General features: G+C 40.4%; 1 protein-coding gene and 1 long non-coding RNA gene across 7 annotated transcripts in view; both read left to right on the forward strand.

Moving 5' to 3' along the window:
* The window catches only part of LOC116881334, a 12,554-nt gene extending 6,185 nt beyond the window's left edge, over window positions 1-6,369 (forward strand). Inside the window, exons 2-3 of the long non-coding RNA XR_004385388.1 lie at window positions 1,442-1,479; window positions 6,039-6,369. This is a non-coding gene — a long non-coding RNA (uncharacterized LOC116881334). The remainder of the gene's footprint in view (window positions 1-1,441; window positions 1,480-6,038) is intronic.
* A 3,753-nt stretch (window positions 6,370-10,122) lies between these two features.
* The window catches only part of PCGF6 (polycomb group ring finger 6), a 30,804-nt gene continuing 28,813 nt past the window's right edge, over window positions 10,123-12,113 (forward strand). For 2 of the 6 annotated variants that reach the window (XM_032881051.1, XM_032881060.1), the window contains exons 1-3: window positions 10,123-10,685; window positions 11,462-11,561; window positions 11,652-11,748. In XM_032881051.1, coding sequence (XP_032736942.1) covers window positions 10,155-10,685; window positions 11,462-11,561; window positions 11,652-11,748 — 728 coding nt within the window. In that variant the 5' untranslated portion in view covers window positions 10,123-10,154. The remainder of the gene's footprint in view (window positions 10,686-11,461; window positions 11,562-11,651; window positions 11,749-12,113) is intronic. The other 4 variants (XM_032881042.1, XM_032881023.1, XM_032881032.1 and 1 more) reach the window with 4 other exon arrangements.

A 12,113-nucleotide genomic window follows, 5' to 3' on the forward strand; every position in this document is an offset into this window, starting at 1 on the left:
CTCTTTCTCTCCCTGACAAATAAATAAATAAAATCTGGAAGGAATAAAGGAAGGAAGGGAATAAGGAAAAAGGAAAGAGAAAGAAAGAAAGAAATCCCACAACTGGAGTGCCTGGCTGGCTCAGTTGGTAAAACATGTGACTCTTGATCTTGGGGTTGTGAGTTCCAGCCCCACATTGGGGGGTATAAAGATTACTTAAAAATTAAAAAAATTATTTTTTAAAAAATTCCAAAACTTTCTCAAGTTTGGCAATTCACCAAAAGCATTCATAAGACTCAATTGCAGGTTAGACTCAAGGCTGAGGTTTATTACAGCAAACGATGCAGAACAAAGTCGGCAGGAAGATGATGTATTGGCAGAGTCCAGAGTCCAATGCCAAACCCAGGCTTTTGCATATTTCCCATCCAAGCCCACACAGACATGCTTTCTTTCTACCATCAAATTAAAGAGACAAATGTGATATGTTCTGCCCAAGAAATCTTGTTTGAGTTTTGAGATCTGAGTCATTTGTGGGAGGGCTAGTCATATGAGAGGTCTATCCTGCTACACAGCCAGCCTGGCAACCCACATTCAGGACCCCACCAGTGAAATCAGATGCGTGCAAATCATCAGTCTTGATGTCGTTGAAAGTAATCTGACAAGCTGGGACAGCAGCGTCCATTGCTTCGGGTGTACACAGCAAAATCATCAATCACCGACACACACACATACACAAAAATATTCTGAGGGCCATATTCCCAGAGGTTGACCAAGGGTCAATCATGGTTCTGGGTTCCCATGAAGACAGAAGACAATGAGCAACAGACCTGCTATTTTAACTCTTTCCTCACAAAATCACTAATTTTCCTAAGCACCTTCTTGGAAAAAAGTCTGACTTTGCCCCAGTGATTTGAGATGCCACTTTTATCATATACTGAGGTACTATATGGACTTGCATTGATTTCTGGATTTTCTATTCTATCTCTGGTTTATTTATTCATGTAATAGTAATGCAATGTTTTCATTAGAAAGGGTTTATATTGTGCTTAATACTGTAGAGCTTGTCTATCCTTGGAGCTTTTCTAGTCTTTTCCTGACTATTCCTGCATGTTTATTTTTCCCTATGAAGTTTAGCATCAACATGTCAATCTCCATGAAAGCTTGTTTCTACCCAACTTTTCTTCCTTTGATAAAGTCTGTTTTCCAACCTTTAACAAATATCATTTTTTTCTACAAAAATAAACCACGTTACAGAAAGATGATAGAAACTATGTTAATCCCAATACTCTAACATAACATGGATATCACTGTGTTTCTGTTTCTTTTTATACAATTGTAATTATATATATAAATATATATTTTACCATGTTATTACAGTCCTCATAACCATCATTTTAATGACTGTATAGTATTCTAATGGAGACTGTCATAAATAGTACTTTTATGTTTATTATCTCCTTAGGTAGTGACTCCCAGAGTAGGATTGCTAAAAGGTAAAAGGTGTATACATTTTTCAATATCTTGATAAGTTAGTAAATTGCTTTGTTTAAAGTTGCACTAATTAAACTATCACCAGCAATAAGAGGGCCTATTTTCACAGCATCCTTATATTTCATTGTTTACCATGACTTAAAATAAAATAAGAACCACAAGTGTGACCAAAATGTAAATGTTTATACCTTCTGACTCACTAATTCCACTGTTAGAATTATGGAAATAACCATGGGGCACCTGGGTGGCTCTGTGTGTTAAAGCCTCTGCCTTCGGCTCAGGTCATGATCTCAGGGTTCTGGGATCGAGCCCCACATCGGGCTCTCTGCTCAGCAGGGAGTCTGCTTCTCCCTCTCTCTCTGCCTGCCTTTCTGCCTACTTGTGATCTCTATCAAATAAATAAAATCTTTAAAAAAAAAGAATTATGGAAATAACCATCTGGTGTGCATGTGCAAGGATGTCCACTATAGAATATGGCAGTGTGGTATCAGGCATTTTTATTTTTTAAGATTTATTTATTTATTTGAGAGAAGGAAAAAGAGGGAAAGAGGGTGTATGGGGAGGGAAGGGCAGAGGGAGAGAGAGAGAATCTCAAGCAGACTCCATGCTGAGTGTGGAGCCTGATGGAGGGCTCCATCCCAAGACTCTGAGATCATGACTTGAGCCAAACTCAAGAGTTGGATGCTCAACTGACTGAGCCACCCAGGTACCCCTCTACATTTTCTTTTGATGATTCTCCAGCATCTTAAACACAATATGTCCATAAGTGAACACTACACTGGCTCCTTCCCTGTCTCAGGAATTAGCAATACCATCATCCTGGTTTCTTAGGCCAGAAACCCAGGCCTCATTAGCTCATGGTCAGTCTGCTCCAACTCCTAGTTTGAAACAGCCCTTGATTCTGACAACCTGTCTCCCTCTTCATTGCTATTATCCTAGACCAAACTATGAGCATCAATCATCTGGATTATTGCAGTGGGCTCCTAAAGGGTCTCCTTACTTCTTTTCTTATGCTATGTATTTATTTCCTGAAACCGTTATAACAAATTATCACACAATTGGTGGCTTTAAACAACAGAAATGTATTTTCTCACAGTTCTAGAGGCTAGAAACCTGAAGTCAAGTTGTCAGAAGGGCAGTGTTCACTCTCAAGGCTCTAGGGAGTGAATGTGATCCTTGTATCTTCTACCTTCTAGTGATTGTTGACATTCTTTGGTGTTCCTTGACTTGTGACCACACCATTCCAATGTCTACCTTCACACCACCTTCTTTGTGTTTGTGTCTGTATCTTTTTCTTTTATCTTTATTTTATATGTTGTGTATCTTATTCTTTTCTTATACATACATATATATATATGTACACACACATATATGTATTATATACATAATACATATTATATGTATTTTAAGATTTTATTTATTTTAGAGAGAGAGAGAGAGAGAGAGAGAGAAACAGCACGAGTGGGAGGCACAGAGGCAGAGGAAGAGAAAATCTCAAGCAAACTCCATACTGAGTGTGGAGCCTGATATGGAGCTCCATCCCAAGACCCTGAGAGCATGACCTGAGCTGAAACAAAGAGTCAGACACTTAACTGACTACACCAACCAGGCGCCCTAACCTCTGCCTTTTTCTTATGAGAACACTTGTCAATGGATTTAGGGCCTACCTCAACAATACAGGATTCTCTCCTCATCTCAAGATCCTTATTTTAAGGGTGTCTGAGTAGCTCAGTCAGTTAAGCATCTGCCTTTGGCTCAGGTCATGATCCCAGAGTCCTGGGATCAAGTTCCATGTTGGGCTCCCTGCTGAGTGGGGAGTCTGCTTCTCTGCCCCTCCCCTGGCTCATGCTCTCTCTCTTTCTCTCTCACTCTCTCTCTCATATTAACTAAGTAATTAACTTAAAAAATCCTTATTTTAATTGCATCTTCAAAGGTCCTTTTTCTGAATAGGTGCATTCACAGAATGCAAATTTGATGTGGATATCCTTTGGGGCGAGCCTTTTTCAGCGTACCACCTCCCCTTTTTTCACCTAGTAGCTGCAATGACCTTTTGAAATATAAATTTATTTAAAATCTTACATGCATGGGGCACCTGGCTGGCTCAGTCTGTCGAACATACAACACTTGATCTTGGGGTCCTGAGTTGAAGCCCCACATTGCAGGTAGAGATTACATTAAAAAATTAAAAAATAAAATCTTTAAAATTTTACACGCCTCAGTGTCTTCCTACTTCAATTATCATAATATGTAAATTCTTTCCCTTGGTTCACATCTCCTGCCTGAACTGAAGCCTATCTCTTCAACCTCAGCTCCCATTCATCAGTGGCACACTTTGCCTAAGCAGCTGTTCCCATCCACTAACTCCCGCTATACCTTTTCTTTTTGCAGGTTTGACTACCAACTGGTATGGTAGTTCATCTCTAATGCTAGGATATTAGTTGTTCTATGGCTGGGGTCAGCACACTATAGTCAGTGGGCCAAACTTGGCCCACTGCCTTTTTTATAAATAAACTTTTATTGGCACAAGGTCAGTTATTTGTCTGTATATTACCTCTGGCTGTTTCTGTGCTAGAGCAGCAGAGTTGAGTGGCTACAACAGAGGCTAAATGGCCCACAAAGCCAAATATATTTACTATATGCAACTTTCCAGAAAAAAAATTTGCCAGCCTCTATTGTAGGCTATCGGTTTCCTGTTTAGTGCTCTCAGATCCACTATTTGGTTTCCTCTTTTCTCTAGATAGTTAACTTCTTCCAGGTGCTATTGCTATCTCCTCTAGTAAATTCTCTAAATTTATATGATCTGTAGTTGTAATAGACTGCATTGTCTGGTCTATTAAGTAATAGGACATGGTGTGACTTATGGAATAGGCAGCAGACATCAGGCAACAATTTGTCTTCATTCAGGCCAAATGAGCCTCTCCTAATGAAGAAAAGGAATAACCTCCTCCATTTTGAGGGAATTTAAATGACTATCACATTTTTATTTTATGAATATTTATTTCTCCATTCCTCCAGATCCTGTGTCTGGGCCAGTGACAAGCCTTGTCATATGAACATGAATTTTCTTGTTCATGACACTCAGCAGGTGCCTATGCCCAGTGATAATTGCAGACTGGCTAACTTAAATCAGCCTCTCTCCCTCCCTCTCTCTCTTTCTCTTCTTTGGCTTCCCCTCTCTCCCTGTCTGAATATGCTGTTCTTCATGGAACAAGATGAGTATGATCCATTTTGACAACACTGGCCCCCTGACCTGTCTCTCCTGTGGGAGACTGTGCTTCCTGGGGTGTGTGGTTGGCTGATGCTTTATCCCCTCCTGTGTGAATAACCTGTAGGTCATGACCACTATACTCCAAATTGCAAAGCCCTTCTGCCGCCTGTGAGCATTTGCAGGACTTGACTTGAAAAGCTCATAGCCTCCTTTCAGACATGGCTTTGGCCTTTTCTGATTCCTGCCAGGTAGAGGGTTTGCCTCAGAATTCCAGTATTTCCAGTGGAAAAGCATATTATTTCTCACAGGGAAAAAGTGAAACAAAAACAGCAAATTCTCAGACCTGAGAAATTGTTGCCTGAAGGACTTAGACAGGATATGCAAATGTATTCACTTTTCAGCTATTGGCTAAATGGTTCTCTACCTCTGTGGACCCACACTGATCTTAGGGAGATTGTTGCTCTATTTCAATATCTTCCAGTGGTTTGCCACAGGCTGGTTCCTTTTCTTTCCTCTGTGGGAACTCCTGATAGTAGTCTCAACCAAGAAGACCTGGGTTGCCTCATTGTGCAGAATATCTGGTCTGAATTAAGTGAAACCAGCACTTAGGGCCTACTGATATATCCATACCCTCATCCCAAGTGACAAAATTTGCCTTATATACTTTAAAAGATTTCAGAGTGCCTGGGTGGCTCAAGTCAATTAAACATCTGACTCTCGATTTTGGCTCAGGTCATGATATCAGGGTCATGAGATCAAGCCCTGTGGAGCCTACTTAAGATCATTTTTCTCCCTCTCTGTCTATTCCTCCCCTACTCTCTCTTTAAAAAAAAAAAAAAAAAATTTCAGGGCCCCTGGGTGGCTCAAATGGTTAAGCTTCTGCCTTCAGCTTGGGTCATGATCTCTGGATCCCGGGATCAAGCCCCACCTGGGGCTCCCTGCTTGGCAGGGAATCTGCTTCTCTCTCTCCTTCTGCCTCTCCCCCGTTCATTTTCGCTCTCTATTTCTATCTCTTTGTCTCAAATGAATAAATAACATCTTAAAAAACAATTTGGATCTCAGAACTATCAATCGGGACATTGCATTAGCGCAATAACACATATAAAACTCTTTAATTACTATTTCTTTTTAATTTTTTAAGGACAGGAAGGGGCTATCTAACATTCATTACACATAATGGTGATGTGCACCAGACATGTATCTGTGGGTTCATGAAAGCATATCAGAAAAGCTGTGCTTAATCTTATTTAGTCTCTCTTTCTTGGGTCCAGTGTCATTTTACATGAAGACTTATTATTATTATTATTCAGGAATTATTTCTATTATACAATTTTATGACCTCTTTTTTTTTAACTTCCAGGTCTTTGAACATAATTTTGAAAAGAAAAAATAATGGAATCATTTTCCATAACCATAATATACTATTTTCATGTCTGCTAATGTACTCTCACTTTTTTAAGCTATTACATTTAAGTCTGCGATCTATTTAAGCTAATTTTTGTAGATGGTAAGAGGTAGAGGCCCAACTTCATTCTTTTGCATGTGGATATCCAGTTATCCCGGCACCATTTGTTGAAATTCTTGCCCCTTTAGATGTTTTGGGAAATTTGTGAAGAACCAATTGGCTACAAATGTGAGGGTTTATTTCTGCACTCTCAATTCTATTCTGTTTGATCTGTATGTCTGTCCTTATGCTAGCACCACAGTGTTTTGATTACTGTAGCTTTGTAGTAAGTTCCCAAGTCAGGATATGTGTGTCCTCCAGCTTCATTCTTCTCTTTCAAGATGGTTTTGGCTATTCTTGGTCAATTTTTTGTAGCAACAACAAGAAAAAAATGGATGTATTGATCCATTGCCTTTAATCAGATTTCGTATCGTTCCTACAAACCTCTATAATGGAATTCTAAGGAGGGTGTTTTGGGATGAGGTGTTTGGGAAAACATGTTTTAATTTGGGAAAGGGACCATGATGCTTTAAACCTTTGGAATCTGACTTGTTTCAGAGGACTCTAAAGTTTTCTTTCACAAATACAATTTGTTGTATAACATCAGAACACAAGATTTGTAGGACTTGAGCAGTAGTACAGAATTTTAGATCATTAACCATGTGGTCCTTGAAATCAAGACAAAGCTGTGTTTCAGGAACCCTCATTATGTTAGCAAATCAGCACAAGAAATAGGTGTAAATATCTTCAAGTCTTGACCTTGATTGGAGTCTGTATTTTGCTCAGTATCAGTAATTATATATATAACATGCATTTGATGATTTGAAACTGTTTTAATAATATTTTTTGAAGTGAACATTGATACCATAAAGTCCTTTGTTGGTTTTTTTTTTTTGTTGTTGTTGTTGTTAGTTTTTTTTTTTTTTTTAATTTAAGTAATCTATTTAGTTGGGTAAATGTACTTGGGTACATGGGGCTCAAACTCACAAGTCACATGCTCTTCTGACTGAGCCAGCCAGGTGCCACAGCCCTTTGGTTTTTAATCTGCTTTTAAAAATTAAGGTCTTGGGGCGCCTGCATGGCTTAGTGGGTTAAGCCTCTGCCTTCGGCTCAGGTCATGATCTCAGGGTCCTGGGATCGAGCCCCTCACTGGGCTCTCTGCTCATCAGGGAGACTGCTTCCCTCTCTCTCTCTCTCTGCCTGCTTGTGATTTCTGTCAAGTAAATAAATAAAATCTTTTTAAAAAATTAAGGTCTTCAGTGAATTGTTTACTTACATCAAAGAGTACCAGGAAATCACTCCAAGTCCCAAGGAGCATTTATGATTTCTTGATTCCCCAGCCTGTCCCACAATATGGTCATGGATCTGCTTTAAAAATTTCTTACCCAGGGGCGCCTGGGTGGCTCAGTGGGTTAAGGCCTCTGCCTTCAGCTCAGGTCATGATCCCAGGGTCCTGGGATCGAGCCCCACATCGGGCTCTCTGCTCGGCAGGGAGCATGCTTCCTCCTCTCTCTGACTGCCTCTCTACCTACTTGTAATCTCTATTTGTCAAATAAATAAATAAAATCTTTAAAAAAAATTTAAAAAATAAAAATAAAAATTTCATACGCAGAAACTCACTATCCTTCACAATCAACCAACCTCTGCCATCTCCCAGTGAATTAATGTGTGAAACTTTCGTAAGTTTTTAGATATGATTTTTTTTTTTCTAAGTAGGCTGTACACTCAAGGTGGGGCTCAAATTCACAACTCCCAGAACAAGAGTCACATGCTCCACCAGCTGAACCAACCAGGCACCCCTAGATACGATTTTTTGTTTGAAATGTCAAAGCAACGCCTCCTCCCTTCAAAAGACCAACTCTATAGCATCTCTCTTGGTTTAATAATCATACAAGGAGTACAAATACTGTTTGTGTTAGATCCACTTTTGCTGTTTTACATTTACACCATTTTAACTAGTTAGCATCCAGAGTAAGAGTGAAGTTCTAGCTCAGTCTAGAATATGATTCAATTCTGATGCTTTGTCAAAATGTAAAGTCCCTGATAAGTGCTAAAATATAAGTCTGATGTGGAAACACACTTGGATCACAACGGAGATGCAAGAAATTCTCATTTTATGAAATAGATATATCCTGGAAGTCCTTGCATATTTATAAATATCACATAATTAAGCCATTTACCATATGGATTAGTTGGTCTACCATAGAAACATAACCAGTAGGATATATATATATATTTACTAAGATACTTATTACAAGGAACTGCTTTACACAATTATGGGGGCTTGCTAGGTAGGTCTGAAATCTTGTAGGGCAGGCCAACATGCTGGAAACTCTTGGGAAGGATTAATGCTGCAGGCCTCAGGAAAAATTTCTCTTCCAGGGGAATCTCAGTTTTACCTCTCAGGCCATTCAACTGTTTGAATAAAATCTGTTCAGATTATACAGGATATCTCTTATTTAAAATCAACTGATGCAGTGTTAATTATATCTACAAATACCTTCACAGAATACCTAGGTAAGTGTTTGAATCACTGGGCAGTATAGCCTAGCCAAGATGACACATAAAACTACCTTTCATACCATAGGACTAACAAAGCCTGCAGATATGTCTGCTTACCAGCTAAACTCAAAGGACCCAGTAGCAGTAATACAAATTTCGTAATTCCTCAGCTTGCCAGCTTTGAAAATGTGCAATTCTTGATTGTATTTTTTTTAAATTTGGGGATTATTAATGTTTTACATTTTCATATTATACATAAAGTAAAATGTTAATATTATTAATAATATTTCATCTACTACTACTTCAAAATTTTATAATTAAAGCTCATGGCACAAGTAATTCTTTTTCATCAGGTAGCTCTTAACAATGCTGAAAGGTTAGAAGCTATATTCCTTCATCCAATATAATCATGTGGAAGCGCTTATAGTTTTAGAGCCCAGTAAGGAGAGTATCTCAGGTATTGTGTATGCTTGTCTCTTTCAATCTCTCTCTCTTCAGTGTCCTCTTTCAATATCCTGGTCTAAGTTCCCATTCCCCTCCCTTGAGGCTTTATACTCCTCCGTGTAGAAGGAGACATTTCCTTTCTTCCACTTTTTGGATCTTGCAAATTTCAGTATCTTAGGCTTGACCAGAGTTTGGGGACTGCAGAGAGAAAGGTAGAGGCTAGTGCAGGAGCAATGGGGGCACATTAAATCTGATTGTTTTTCCCAAACCAGCATAGTGACTTGATTTTCTCACCATTCCCTAAGAAAAATGTACACCACTCCCACATGAGCATTAATTTTACTCAGTGACAACCCAATTCTCTCAGATATTTTTCCCCCAGCATTTTTTCTTAAGGAGCTTTTGATTCCTTTCTGAATCCAGCTTGCAAGCATCATGACATTAACTGGCACTATGTTAGTCAGCAACTCCAAATATCTTTCCTAAAAAAAATTGGGGGTGGGGGTGGGAATGCCTGAATAGGTCTCAGTTCCTGCTATAATAGACCTTCCATAAATGTTTGTTGAATTAAATATAATGGACTTCCCTCTATGTGTTGGGAACTCACGGATGGTCTTCCAACGGCGATTAAATTTCCATCCTGTGGCAATACAAGATTTAATTGCTCTAAATAAGTAAGCTTACATATTTCAAAAATAGAGACGTCATACTTCGTAATGGAAATAATCTTGGATGAAAGAAACGCACAATGGCTCTTCAAATTCAAGTCGTTATTGTTCATAATACATTACTTTAAAGCCCATTTAAGTGCTCAGCGCATCAACTGATGCAGACAGAATACTGCTGTCTGGAACGGTACCAATTTTGTCATTTTTAAAAGGGAGTGAAGAGACGGGCGGGTTGGCTCAGTCGGTAGAACCTGCGGCTCTTGATCTCAGGTTGGGAAGATCGAGCCCCACGCTGGGTACACAGATTACTTTAAAAAATTAAATCTTAAAAAATAAATAAATAAAACAAAAGGGAGTAAAGACAGCGTCAGCCTTCCAAAGAAAAAATTCTGAATACGACCCGCAGGCCCCACCCTATATGCACAGGGGCTCAGTGCATGCCCGTCCAGGTTTAGGTGAGGGGCAGCGAACCACATTTCCCAGCGGGCCCTGCAGGTCTCCCGCGCCTGCGCACTGGCCGCCTAGGCAGGTAGGCAGAACTCCCGCGCTATCCAGCCGCCGGGTCTCGTCTCCCCCGGTCTCTGCCCCCGGCATGGAGAGGGTCTCGGTGGCCGCAGGGAGCGCGGGCGCCGACAAGGCCGAGGGAGCCGCAGCCATGCCGCCGCCGCCTGCTGTCTCCCCGCCTGCTCTCACCCCGGCACCCGCAGCGGGTGAGGAGGGCCCGCCGCCTTTGCCCGAGGCGGGGGCTCCAGGCTGTTCGGGCTCCCGGCCCCCAGAGTTGGAGCCTGAGCGCAGCCTGGGCCGCATGAGGGGCCGCTTCGAGGACGAGGACGACGAGTTGGAAGAGGATGAGGAGCTGGAGGAAGAGGAGGAGGAGGAGGAGGAAGAGATGAGCCACTTCTCGCTGAGGCTGGAGGGGGGTCGGCCGGACTCAGAGGACGAGGAGGAGGTATTTATAGCCGGTGCCCGACCACGCGGGGCCGGAGGGGCCTGAGGGTCCAAGCCAGCCCTCCCCAGTAAGGGCTGGGCCGCGTCCCCAGCTCGCCGCTGCAGCCTTTGGCACTCGCGTCGACCTCCACCCCTCCCTCTCAACCTGCCTAGGCATGTGGCGCGGACTGGTCCGCACCCGATTCCTTGCCGACTCTTTTTGTGAGCTTCCTGCCAATCACTTAGGCTCTCCAGGTCCGACTCTATTATTCTGTAAATAATTATTAAATTATGCCAGGCGGGTAGGGGCCAAGGGTACAGTGCTCCTGCCTTCCAAGAGCTTACGGTCGGACAGGGAAACAGTCCTTTCTACAGGGTGTTCAGAGGATGGTAAACCCCTATGTCATAAGTATAATTGGGAAGGGGTTTTGTTCGTTTTTTTAATGTCGTAGCGCATACTTTATAAAGTTGGTAACATCTAGCCAGTCGGAATTGATATATTAAACGTAAACACCAGTATCTGGAAAGTTTGCCCATTTTGTAATTAATTCATAAAGTAAGATACCCCTCATCTGGTAATATAAAGTATATCCAAAAGAATGAGATCTTTTTGAAACATTGGTTTATATTGTGTTATTGTAACTTCGATTAGGATTTTGAAGGGTTGGAGGTACTGTAACATGTTACCGTGTTGCAAATTAAGTTACACATTGTTTATAATGAAATGTGGGGATTATGGTTTAAGAATTTGAGAAGACAAGTACTTGTATTTTACAACTATTTGCATTGCATTTCCAGCGCTTGATTAATCTCTCTGAGCTGACACCATACATCTTGTGTTCCATTTGCAAAGGTTACTTAATAGATGCAACTACCATTACAGAATGTCTTCATACGTGTAAGCATATAGTTCACATTTCGAACTAATACATTCAATTTTTGGAATGTCTGTAAAGCGTCCTAATTTAAACATTTTCTTTTTCAACAGTTTGTAAAAGCTGCATTGTAAGACATTTTTACTATAGCAACAGATGTCCAAAATGCAACATAGTAGTACATCAGACACAACCTCTTTATAACATAAGGTAAGACAAATATATAAGTAATATTTGTATTTTAAATATACTTTTTCTGAAGGCTTCTAGCTGTGTAGTTGGGAATAAACTCTTGACCTCTTTTGAAAAGGGGACTACATATTCTCTAAAATACATATAGAACACTTACTCTGAACCAGGCACTGTGATATCTGCTGGGGACAAAAAAATTTAAAAAGCACAGGCCTCTCTTTTTGAGGATTTTAATTCCGTCACTCAAGTTAATGAAACTAGTTTAGGCTTGTCATTTTGGGGATATTTAGAATACTTTTTAAAAATGAATTTTTAAAAATTTATTTTGAAATTACTTTTTAAAAGTAATGCCTGAGATAACTGTCCTCTTTAGAAAAACCTGT

Source organism: Lontra canadensis, unplaced genomic scaffold, assembly GCF_010015895.1.
Source record: "Lontra canadensis isolate GAN:19392208 unplaced genomic scaffold, GSC_riverotter_1.0 scaffold3, whole genome shotgun sequence".
In the NCBI taxonomy this organism is placed as follows: Eukaryota; Metazoa; Chordata; class Mammalia; order Carnivora; family Mustelidae; genus Lontra; species Lontra canadensis.